The sequence below is a fragment of the Leptodactylus fuscus genome, chromosome 6 (assembly GCF_031893055.1).
Source record: "Leptodactylus fuscus isolate aLepFus1 chromosome 6, aLepFus1.hap2, whole genome shotgun sequence".
Lineage (NCBI taxonomy): Eukaryota > Metazoa > Chordata > Amphibia > Anura > Leptodactylidae > Leptodactylus > Leptodactylus fuscus.
This window is the reverse complement of record NC_134270.1, coordinates 69,505,489-69,518,396: the sequence shown is the minus strand read 5'-3', so window position 1 is coordinate 69,518,396 and position 12,908 is coordinate 69,505,489. Positions and strand designations below refer to the sequence as shown.

The 12,908-nt window shown below is 40.8% G+C and overlaps 1 protein-coding gene across 2 annotated transcripts in view; it reads left to right on the top strand.

Moving 5' to 3' along the window:
• LOC142210780 (alpha-1B-glycoprotein-like) overlaps nucleotides 1-12,908 on the top strand; it is a 37,980-nt gene that overhangs the window by 22,192 nt on the left and 2,880 nt on the right. The window contains exons 2-7 of one of the 2 annotated variants that reach the window (XM_075280200.1): nucleotides 1,789-1,824; nucleotides 2,707-2,982; nucleotides 5,600-5,866; nucleotides 7,517-7,792; nucleotides 9,578-9,762; nucleotides 11,110-11,211. In XM_075280200.1, coding sequence (XP_075136301.1) covers nucleotides 1,789-1,824; nucleotides 2,707-2,982; nucleotides 5,600-5,866; nucleotides 7,517-7,792; nucleotides 9,578-9,762; nucleotides 11,110-11,211 — 1,142 coding nt within the window. Of the gene's footprint in view, nucleotides 1-1,788; nucleotides 1,825-2,706; nucleotides 2,983-5,599; nucleotides 5,867-7,516; nucleotides 7,793-9,562; nucleotides 9,763-11,109; nucleotides 11,212-12,908 lie in introns of both variants that reach the window. The other variant, XM_075280199.1, reaches the window with a different exon arrangement.

Sequence of the window (12,908 nt, the reverse complement as noted above, 5' to 3'; positions counted from 1 at the left end):
ATGCTAAATGATATATATCATGTGATAGCCACTGTACTCCTGAACAGTTTGGTGATTTTCGTTTTATTTTTCCACCTGGTTAAGCTATGTGGCCCCCGGTATGTATATGATATCTTATTAGCCAAGAGGGCAGTAACCTTTTATTATTTCTGAGGGTGTGTCTCTGTGTGCTATAAATATACATTAAAGGGTTTTGCCCCCTCGGCTATTTGTATATTATATATGTGATGTGAAGTGCTAATTTACATATAACCTACCATGGATTGAATGGGTAGATGGGTTAAAAAAATAAAATAAAATAAATGTATCATGGGCACAGCATCAAGGTATATCATTTAGCATTTTGTACTTGACAACAGGTTTTTCATATTATTACATTTTTTATACACCCATAGACATATTATTGAATTACAATGAAAGGGTCTTCATCCAGTTCTATTTTCTGGCTGGTTGCTAGGGGTTAGGTGTTTTTATAATTTTACTATGTTAATGTTTTCTACGTGGAACATACACTCACCGGCCACTTTATTAGGTACACCTGTCCAAGTGCTCATTAACACTTAATTTCTAATCAGCCAATCACATGGCGGCAACTCAGTGCATTTAGGCATGTAGACACGGTCAAGACAATCTCCTGCAGTTCAAACCGAGCATCAGTATGGGGAAGAAAGGTGATTTGAGTGCCTTTGAAGGTGGCATGGTTGTTGGTGCCAGAAGGGCTGGTCTGAGTATTTCAGAAACTGCTGATCTACTGGGATTTTCACGCACAACCATCTCTAGGGTTTACAGAGAATGGTCCGAAAAAGAAAAAACATCCAGTGAGCGGCAGTTCTGTGGGTGGAAATGCGTTGTTGATGCCAGAGGTCAGAGGAGAATGGCCAGACTGGTTCGAGCTGATAGAAAGGCAACAGTGACTCAAATAGCCACCCGTTACAACCAAGGTAGCCAGAAGAGCATCTCTGAACGCACAGTACGTCGAACTTTGAGGCAGATGGGCTACAGCAGCAGAAGACCACACCGGGTGCCACTCCTTTCAGCTAAGAACAGGAAACTGAGGCTACAATTTGCACAAGCTCATCGAAATTGGACAATTGAAGATTGGAAAAACGTTGCCTGGTCTGATGAGTCTCGATTTCTTCGGCGACATTCGAATGGTAGGGTCAGAATTTGGCGTCAAGAACATGAAAGCATGGATCCATCCTGCCTTGTATCAACGGTTCAGGCTGGTGGTGGTGGTGTCATGGTGTGGGGAATATTTTCTTGGCACTCCTTGGGCCCCTTGGTACCAATTGAGCATCGTTGCAACGCCAAAGCCTACCTGAGTATTGTTGCTGACCATGTCCATCCCTTTATGACCACAATGTACCCAACATCTGATGGCTACTTTCAGCAGGATAATGCGCCATGTCATAAAGCTGGAATCATCTCAGACTGGTTTCTTGAACATGACAATGAGTTCACTGTACTCCAATGGCCTCCACAGTCACCAGATCTCAATCCAATAGAGCATCTTTGGGATGTGGTGGAACGGGAGATTCGCATCATGGATGTGCAGCCGACAAATGTGCGGCAACTGTGTGATGCCATCATGTCAATATGGACCAAAATCTCTGAGGAATGCTTCCAGCACCTTGTTGAATCTATGCCACGAAGAATTGAGGCAGTTCTGAAGGCAAAAGGGGGTCCAACCCGTTACTAGCATGGTGTACCTAATAAAGTGGCCGGTGAGTGTATATCATACATTGAAACATAAATTCATTTTACTCAGGCCTGTTTCTTATATTTTAGGTTGCATTCTGATGATAACAGAAAGTGGTGTACATGGTGAGTATAATAAAATAAAGATGTATATTGCACATGTGTATGAATATTAGAAGACTGCCATTTTGTTCATTTTTGTAGTTGACATGGCATGCCCATAGCCTAAATTGACCCTGCACAAGTGCCTTATAACTATGGTAGGTTTCTTGCAGCCCTATCCACGGAGATAAAGTGTAATAAACAAGTTTTCTATGTCACCATAGCATTGTAGTAGAATTTAGCCAACTTCATGTAATATATGATTCCAAATTAGATATGCTGGATAGTTTTTTTTTAGATTTTTGCCTCCTCTTAAAGAGGACCTTTCAATACCACCAATAGGAGTTCTTAGCATCTGTGAATAGTTGTTGCTTCACTGATTCCAGCACAGTTGCAATTTTTTCTCTTGCCCCCACCATTCCTGGGCAACAATCGCAGTTAATTTTGATACTTAATGTGCTATTTAATCTCTGTAATGTCAGAAGGGCAGTGTCAGGCAGGGGGTCGTGATTCAGAGGCAGCCATTGTCAGAGGCAGCCATTGTCAGATCTCAGAATCACACCTCTCACCTTCTCCTGCCTGACATCGTCCTCCTGACAGTACAGAGCCCAAATAACATATCAGGCACCAAAACTAACAGCATTGATTGCTTGGGAATAAAAATTCTAACTGTGCTGGAATCAGTGCAGCAGGCCTTAATAAATGATGTAAAGAACTAGTCTTGTTGGAGGGGGTTAAAGGTCCTCTTTATAGATCAGTTACAGGCACAGGCACAGTAACATCAATTAATATCATGTATTCATAATGTCATTGCAGGAGACAGTAAAGCTATTTGCTTGAAACAGATATGAGCCACTTATTCTGGGCAACCCCTTTAATGTGGTTTTGTTTTGTTTTTTTACCTAGGAAAACTGGTTAAACCCATATTAGAAATAGAAACTGAAGATCCATATGACGTCTATATGATTGGTAGCACGGTCTACTTAAACTGCACAAATTCATTAAATGCAAAAAAATTCTATTGGATTAAAAATGGAAATAAGGAGACAATAAAGGAACAAACCAATCATATATTTGCAATCACAAACTTAAATACAACTGACAGTGGATACTACACCTGCCAATACTTCAGCAATTCAGAATACTCAGAGCACAGCGAGTCTATGTACCTGTATGTGAGAGGTAAGGCAAAACTAAAATTTCAGGAAAAAATCAAAAAGCCACATTGCAGACCTTTGAAGAATTAGTTACTAATGTACAGATGTGTCTATTCTTAATCTATGAAAACAAGGAAGTATTTCAGTACCCAGAGTTGGAAATTTCAATAAAACATAGATTTTAATGTGAAAAAATGCATAAAAAGACAAGAAACCAGAAAAATATGAAGAAAACGCCCTTATGACATGTGGTCACAAAAAGACACAGAAACACGGATAGCCGCCTACGCGTTTCAAGGCCGAAACCTTTGTTTTTCGTGCTACAACATTCTTAATCTAGCTCGGTTTCGGTTAAGGTTTCTCTTGAAAAAACTGGATCATAACATTCTGGCAAATCCTACCAAACAACGAATAGTGGTAGATGTTATGTAGCACAGTGACAATTGAGGCCACCTCTGGGACCAAGGACCAGTAGCGACCGTGGCATCCCTATAGCTAAGTCCCTGCTGTGCAGTAATGTAGTGAAAAATGAATCACTGTGAGTCCCCTCTTGCTTCTTTGGTTATTGCAATATTTTGTTTAGCGTTTAGCATTTTTTTTACTTTTCAACCTGGTTGGTGCAGTGTTTTCTCAGTTGGTACTGCGGGGGATACATTAAACAGATGCATCCCCAAAACAGCCTATAGGTAGTAAGAACACTGATCAGGGACATGGACAGATTTACTAAGCCAAATGTGAAAAACTGGGCTATATACCGTGCGCCACAATATTTGGTGTGACCACCCTTCACCTCCCATCTTCTATGTACACTTAAAGAAAATTTTTGAAGGAACTCAGCTGGCAGGTTGTTCCAAACATCTTGGAAAATTAAGCACAGATCTTCCATGGATGTAGGCTTCCTTAAATCATTCATGTAAGCCTAGACACACTCGATGGTTATTGAGATCAGGGCTGTGCGGGGGCCATGTCATCACTTCCAGGATTCCTTGCTCTTCTCTATGCTGAAGATAGTTATTTATGACATTTGCTGTATATTTGGGGTTGTTGTCCAATAAATTTGGATCCAATCAGACACCTCTTTGATGCTACTGCATGATGGATCTGTCTGTATTAGTTTAGGACGGCATTAATCTTGACCAAATTTCCAACTCTATGTGCTGAAACGCTACCTCATACTTGCAAGGAACCTCCACCATATTTCAAGGTTGCCTGTGTTTATTCATTACTGTACTCCTCTCCAGCCTTTTGGCAAACAGGCTGCCTTCTGTTACAGCCTAATATTTCAAATTGTGACTCATCAATTCAGAGCACCTGCACATTGCAGAAACATAGCAGAAAAAAGCACAGCGCTCTACAGTACCAACAAAGTGAGTGAGATTCTGGTTAATATCCATACAGTGTAGAAAAAATGCTGCGGAAAAGCAGATTTAGATTTAATAATGGAAGGAAAAACTATCTGATCACAGAGATTGGTTTTCAAAAAGGAAATGGATGACCTTGGTGAAAAACTTCCGGAGGTGATCTTGGTTTGGTTGCAGCCAACCAAGCAGACAGAACTATAGTGCAGGGAACCACAGAAACAGCATAATTACATTACTATGTACAAAGACTAAAAACAGGGGTTTAGCAGGAGGCACAGGGGCTAGGGAGGTAAAAGAGTCCATGGCAGAGAGCCCAGGTTTAAACAGATAGTACAGCAAAGCATAAAAACAGGGTAAACAAGGACTCAATAAAATGGTATAAAACAACTGAGCAGCATGCATGCAGAGATACCAGGGACATAACTGAGATACCAAACAGTGAAGCCAGAAAGAAACTAGTGTAAAACAAAATGCATACAAGGAACAAAATTTAACACAACGCATTGCTCAGGGAGGTTAGGACTAAAGGTGCAGACTTAAAGAGGTATTCTCAGCTCAAGGATCCTATCCATACTGACTGCTTATGTAAATTGCAGCGTTTTCCTAAATACATTGCTTTAGCAATGCTACTTTGTTTTCCTGCTGTGTGAAATTATATCACCCATTGTTTACAGTGTTTCCATAGAGCCGAACCTGTGTGATAAGATAGGACAAGTGACATCACTCACTGCTCTCACAGTTATCTACAGCTCTTCCATTCAGCTAACTGCAGGAAGTGAGAAGAAGAGACAGTAGGCAAAGCTGCTGAAACAGGGAGATGGGAAAAAGACACACAGGGATAGGTTGGAGGAAGTTAGCAGGTGCAAAACTAATTCTTAAAGAGACAGCAGCAGGAAGTCTGCTAAGAAAGGCAGGACGCCAGTTAAAACAAACAGAGTATGGCACCATCAAACACAAACATAACTTCATACTTCTTAACTCTGATGCAAAATATTAACATTGCACCCACCTATCATGTGTAATTTATAAAGTTATCTTATCTGGCAAAAGGGTCTTTGGTTGGCTATAGGCTATGGGGACTGGGTGTGACTATTACCTCTGCAGTCCAATGACTATGTAGCTGACAACAAAGTTACCTAGTTACTTAAATTAAAGTTACTTAAACTAAAATGAGACTTGTGTCCTTAAAATTCAGCTTTTTACATGAAAACTGAACAAAAAACAATGTATCTTATACAATAACCCTACAATGTCTTTTAATGTTTCTCTGATTTTATACAGACCAATATCCCCCACCAACAATCACTGTTGAGCCAAAGGCCATTGTCCAACCGGGAGAAGATATCACTATAATATGCAATTCTTTATATCCAGATGTGGCTTTTACCCTATATAAGGGTCGTGTTGTAGTAGAGGAAACTGAGAACAATCCATTGACCTATGTTATACATAATACACATAAGGAGCATGCTGGACGGTATTCTTGTAGGTACAGCAAGTTACAGATGCAGTCGAGTTTCAGCTATACCCTGATGATTGATGTTAAAGGTAAGAACATATAAATTCATAGTAACATTTAATAGGAATCTGTCAATAAGGTCATATTGTCCTGACCCTTATGAATTAGCGAAATATCCCATGATCCCAGGGAGCCATAATAAACTCAATAAAGTACAGCTACATTGTAGGGAAAACATAGTGTTCCCATTGGGTTGTGAACAATATTATGTACTGCTTTGGGAAGAAATTCCCTACAGATATTTTCCAATATACATATAGGAAGAGGCAAGTCATCATAGTGTGCCAGGTAAAAAGTCAGAAGTAACCTGACAATGGGCACCTCTCCAGAAACATGAACTACGCTAATAGCAGATAACCAGGGCTCATCATTTCTGTAGCTGTGTTAAAGCTGTATATGCATGGCACCATAGATTATGTTTTTTTTAATTTGTTTATGGATGTTATATGGAGTCATTGTGAGTCATTGCAGGTCCTCTGGGACACACAGTATTCTATCCTGGGAGCAACTGTGAATGGCACAGAGTTGCATCACCCAAAATGTCTATGTCATGCACTGTCTCTTCAGGTCTAGTACTATGTAGAACAGTTTTTCATGCAATGATACTTTAAAGAGGTTGTTCGAGATAAAATGATCTTGCTACACTAAGCTAAACACCCTTCCCCCTCCTAACTTCTAGCTTACTTACTGTATCAAAATATATATATTTACTCATATCAATGGGCTGGCATTTTTATTTTTTTAATGTAGAATAGATTGTGAGCCCCATATAGGGATCACAATGTACATTTTTTCCCCCTATCAGTATGTCTTTGCAGAATGGGTGGAAATCCACGCAAACATGGGGAGAACATACAAACTCCTTGCAGATGTTGTTCCTGGCAGAATTCAAACCCAGGACTCCAGCATTCCAAGGCTGCAGTGCTAATCACTGAGCCACCGTGTTGCCCCGAGTTCATCATTTTTTTTCATCCCAGGCACATTTTCTGATTATCCGATGACGTTCCGTTTCTTTGTTGCCAGAAATGGAACATTACCAATACCATCCCCCTTCATCATACTTGCGGTACTCTCTGAGCGGCTAGCAGTGCACCGATATCCCGTTACGGCATCCCGCTCCTGATTAGGCCTAAATGAATGGGCCTAATTTGGAGTGAGTCTCAAGTTGTGGACTCCACGACTGTCTCAGCCGTGGAATCCACGAGAAGAAAGGGCATGTAGCTTCTTTTTCTTGCTAGCAGAAAAAAAATAGCTAGAAAAAAAGCATTCAAATAAATGGGAGCCTTTTGTTCAGGTGGATTCTGCATCAAAATCCTCCTGCAAAAAAATTCTGTGTGAATTAACCCTTACATGTCTTCCTGTCCCATTCTTCTGGGCATGAAGCATCACTTCCTTCAGGGGCATTCAAGGGGGTTGGCTTCTCCTCTCCTGTGTTGGCCTCCCACTCCTGTGCAATAGAGCCGGAGTGCACAGCCGACACTCCAGGTCTATTGCGCAGGTGCTGGAGGAAGTAAAGAAAAGAAGGAGCTGGCGGCACAGAAGGAAGTGATCTCCAGGACAGGAAGACAGGTAAGTATGATGGGGAAATGAACAATTTGCGCATTTCTACAATATTATTTAGGGTATGTCCTGACCAGTCACATGATGTAATTTCTGTTCTCCTTGTGTGCTTCTCACAGCTCTTCCCAGACCTGAAATTGCTTGGGAGGTCTATCAAGAAGGAAAGATGAAAATTAGTTGCATAGCACCAGAACAAAGTAAAAGGATGTGGTTCCAGCTGTTCAATGAAAGCAAAGACGTCATAGATGAAATAAAGGCAGTCAAAGAAAATCAAGTGGATTTTGAGGTACCACACCGTAAGCAGCCTCTCCTGAAATATTACTGTATGTACCGCATTCGGATGGGAAATATGTTTGCAGATTCGATTGTCAGTGATGCAGCCATCATAGGGGAAGGTAAGTTAAAAAATACTGATAATATATTTATGTAGAATTGAAAAAGTCCATTGCAATGCTGACTTCAATGTCCACTCTATGCAGCAGACGAGTAACTTGATGACCCTGGGCTCCGGTGTAACACCTGTAATGGGGCCCTTACCTACATTGCACAATTTAGAATAGTGGTAGATGTTGTGTAGCAAAGTGATCTTTGAACCCACTTCTGAGTCCAAGGCCCAGGTCAACTGCTACCGCTGCATCCCTACAGTACACCCCTGCTGTGCAGTAATGTAGTGAAGAGTGAATCACTATGAGAAATTAGTTCCAGTAGGTCACATCACAGGATCCCATGTTCCAAACTGATGCAGTCTCTGTCTCCTCTTGCCTGCTTCTTCAGTTATGGGCATATTTTGTTTAAAGTTTAGTGTTTTCTGCACTTGTTAACCTGGTTGGTGTTCTCTCAGCTGGTACTGCACAGGATGCGTTCAACAGATATATACCCAAAATAGCCTATAGGTAGCAACAACACTGATCTGGGACATGGACTGACTAAGCCGAATGCTAAAAACTGCCCTACATTCTGTGCACCAAAGGGGTGTGGCTTAATTGGAAAGGAATATGGCTTACAAAAATAATAACAATAATAATAATAATAATAATAATAATAATAATAATAACAACTTTATTTACCAAAAAGGATTCATATCTTAAGATACAATCATGTGCATCAAACTGTGGCACAAAGTGAGATAGTTAATAGATGGTATCATCTTAGGAGGGAATGTATCAAGCCCTGCACTGCAAAAAGTTGCAAAAAAGTTGTAACTGTATTTGGCTCATACACACAAATATTTAGAGACTGATTCCACTTCTGGAAGTGGTTGGGGTTACTCTGTTTAGCCTGATTTACACCAAATATATTCTCGCAATTTAAAGTTATATTTTAGGACAGAATTGCTACACATTTTAACGCTGAAGCCCCATATTGCAGAAACACTTTTTTGTTACAGATTTTGTTGCGTTTTTTTGAGCCATAACCAGGAGTGGATTGAGCAGAAGGTAGAAGTATAAGGAGCTTCCTATATATTTCCCATTCATTTGTAGCCCTCCTAGGTTTGGCTCAAAAAAACGCTGCAAAATCTGCAACAAAAGAAGCTGCATTACCACAATGTGTGGCCTCAGCCTAAGGGTCTACCCCCATATAAGAGAGTTTGCTAGCTTGGAGGAAAGCTTGAAAGGAAACTGGGAGGAAACCCGGCAAACCCCATCATAGTCTTTTTAAGCAGATAGGATTTCCATCTTTTTGGTACCCAAGAGGACCCAAAGGATGAACATCTGAACTCTAGCATGAACCTAGCGTTATACTGTCTAGTCTAAGTAAGTGTTCTCTAAATCTTAGTCAGTATCAGTAAATCTGCCTTGCTCTACTCAGTGGTAATGGGTCACTCATTTGTGTGCATGTTATTCAAAAGTTCAGGATTTGCCTAATGGCAGAAATTTTTACTTGACAACGTCTCTGGATATACCAATAGATCTGTAAAAGGGTTAGCTCCATTGTCATTACATTGGGCTAATCTTAGAAAAATAATGAACTTGTTTCAAATTTCGGTAATCTCCACTCATGTTATTTAGGTTTTATGTGAATTTTCAACTCCACATGCAAAGAGGGGATAAAATACAACATTAAACTGCATTGAATGTGGAAAGAGACATCTGATGATGATATAGTTGTAAAATCTACAATCACATCCTGAATGTGTAAACTTAGACGAATGATGACTTTTTCAGATTTTCCACTTCCAGAAAGTTTCACACCTCAAGACTATCTACTGGGAAATATTATTAGACTTTTTCTGTCAGCAATAATCCTCATTATCTTAATGATTATTGTTGTGAAACACTTCAGAAGATCTCAGAGGCATAAACGGCTTCCTCCCAAACTCCCAGCCCCCCGGAAGAAACTGGCAGTAGATTCTGAATATACTCAGGTAGATCTTCTCTTTTTCTTTTTCATATGTGTGTAAACATTGTTGTCCTTGACTAATAGAACAGTTAGGCTAAGGCCCCACGTGGCGCACCACAGCAAAAAAGTGCTGCGGGAAAAACCGTGGCGGCAACGCATCATGATTCTTCCCGCAGCTCTTTAGACAGAAAGTTTGCAGAGGTTTCCACTGTGGGCAAATTGTTCTACAAACACTGAACAGAATAGGACCTGTTCTATATTATGCAGCATGGACTCTCAGCCCGCACACTGATCAGTTTAAATTACAATCGTGTGCATGTGCCCATAGAAATGAATGGGTCAGTGTGCTATCCAGGAAAAACACAGATACCACACTGATCTCGCCCACGATCATCTGAAAGGAGCCTAACTCTGTTAGCTCAGCCTTTGCTGTGTGACAACCAGCCATTTCTCCATAAATCAGCTAAATAATTTCCAAGGTTCATCCGAATCACAGGGAAATCTCTACACAACTTTTTTCAGGCTTTCACTACACATTGCTTCCATTTTCAAAGCTTACTCTGGCTCCTAGCACACTGCAATCCTCCCAGCTGAAATTGATCCCCGGACTGCCTATTGCCAACTCCTTCCACATTATTTTTTTTATTGGTGCCAGACACCCCATTGTAGCAGTGCCTCACTACTTCCTTCTCTGAAGCTCCCTTCAGAGCAGAACATTGGCATCACCACATGTCTCCTTATTAGGACCAGGTTCTTCTCTGGCCCACTCCTCTGTTTTATCCTCCGCTGTAGAAGACAGACAATAAGACCACAGTGTGCTGCAAAAATGAAGCAATAGAATTCATTCTGCTTACAGGCCTGAATATTTGTGATGGTGTTTTGTTAGCCCTTCCCAACATCTGCCATACATGTATGGATGGACCAATATGGTGAGGATTCAGCAGCTGAGCCCACTCACACAGGGCAGATGCTGTGGCTGTTACACACAGTGACAGTGTCCAAGATCACAAATTACTCGGATCACAGACGTTTGACCCCTCAGGTGCCGTGTTCAATTGTGACCACTGCATCTGAGCAGGCTCACAGAGACGTCAATCTGGGAGAGCCCTTCACAGAGTGATTCACAAATGGAAAGTTGTGACAAATGTGGGAGTGGTCTTTCTAAGGGGCATGACTACTATAAAAGTACTCAGTTACGTATAGCCACACCCCATTTATGAATATTAAACCTTAATTTGTTACTAGTTAATTAAAATAAACAATTATATGCCCTTGGAATGAGCTGACTTCTAACTGCAGCATGCGAAGGTCCCATTTAATCATACATATAGTAGGTAGTAAGGCTATAAGATATTGATGCATGTGCTTTCAGATGGTGGTTTTGAAGACTGAAGACAATACAAAGGAGAAAACTGAGGAATGTACTGCACAAACAGGTTACAGTGAGGAATCATGTGCAAATAAAACAAATGAGGTAATGGTAAAGATGTGAATTAATGGGATATAAATTTATGTGAATCTATATATCTGCTAATAACTAAAATGATATCTGCCTAATAAATTATATTTGCCTACTTTGTAGAGCCAATATCAGACACTTTTCAGTTCATGTTCCTTCAACCAATCCATTATAAGGCTAAGATCCCATGTTGCATAAATGCATCTTTTTTGTTACAGATTTTGCTGGGTTTATTTGAGACAAATCCAAGAATGGCTACAAAAGCAATGCGAAATATATAGGAAGGTCTTAGGCTAAGGCTAAGGCCCTACGAGACATTCCACAGCAGTTCTTCCCGCAGCACTTTGAACAAAACTGCGCTAGTTTTGGAAATCGCAGTGTGTCTGTGCTGCAGTTTTAAAGGGATTCACATGAATCCCATCCACTTTGCAGTTACCGTAAAATGCTGCGATTTTACCCACAGCATTTCCAGCCTGTGGGTCCCCAGCCAAAAACCGTACGTTGTGGAAATGCAGCTTTTTTTGTTGCGGTTTTTTGAGCCAAATCCAGGAGTTGATTTAGCAGAAGGTAGAAGTAAGAACTTCCTATACATTTTCCATTCCTTTTGTAGCCATTCTTGACTTTGGCTTAAAAAAAACGCAACAAAATCTACAACAAAAAAAGCTGCGTTTCTGAAATGTGGGGCTTTAGCCTCATACTTCTACTTTCTGGTGAATCCACTCCTGCTTTGGGTCAATAAATCGCAGAAAAATCTACAACAAGAAAAGATGTGTGAACGCAACGTGGGTTTCTGTAACATCTCTGCCCGTTCGGGCCTCTGCGCCACCCTCTGCTCGTGTGCTGCGGCGCAGGAGGCGTGTGCAGTTTGATAATCTGCTTAAAGTTTTTAGTTGCACTGTGTGAACTCAGCTCTAGTTCTGTGATTGCATTTGAACCACACCCGTCTTCTGCCTATGTTGCCTCGGTCCATTAAGTGGTTAATCTGTCTTGCCTGTGATTGACAGCTTTTCTTCCTATCAGGTTCTGGGCGGGTTCTTCTTTTTCTATTTAGTCTTGGCTCACAGTCACACTGGGGCCGGTTATTGCCCTTGCTTTCTGGTATCTCTTGCTGTTATTTACTTGTATGCTAATCCTTGACCTCTGGCTTTCCTACTGACTATTCTCTTGACTCCGATTTGGCACTGCATCGCTCTCTTGTTACCGAACCCTGGCTACCTGACCTCCCTTTGTTGTTGTATGTCTTGTCTGCGTTTTGTGTTTCACATATTCAGGGAGGGATTGTCTTCGTGGTTGTCGCCTATTACCTAGGATAGGGTCTGGCAATAGGAAGGGCAAGCGGGGGGCTTCAGTTTAGGGCTCACTGTCCCTTGTGCCCCTCCCTCCAGGGTTCACCAGCAGCTTCTGGGGAATTATCATCTGGCTATTCCCTAACAGTTTCAGTCTAAAGGTAGATATTCTTTCTTACGAATATAAAAAATAAATTCAAAATTAAAAATACCCCACCCCAATAAATAAAAATAAAACATACCGTAATTGGTATTGCACGTCAAAAAATGCCCAAACCATTACTAAGTGAAAGTATTTTTAAAAAATTTTCTTTCTAAAAGTGGTCAGCCAGCAGAATCAGAAAAAAAAAAAATGTCAAAATAAACTTTGCCTTCTGTATGCCCAGATCTCCTAGCCATAATGATTAAATCTCACTTCTTTGATCA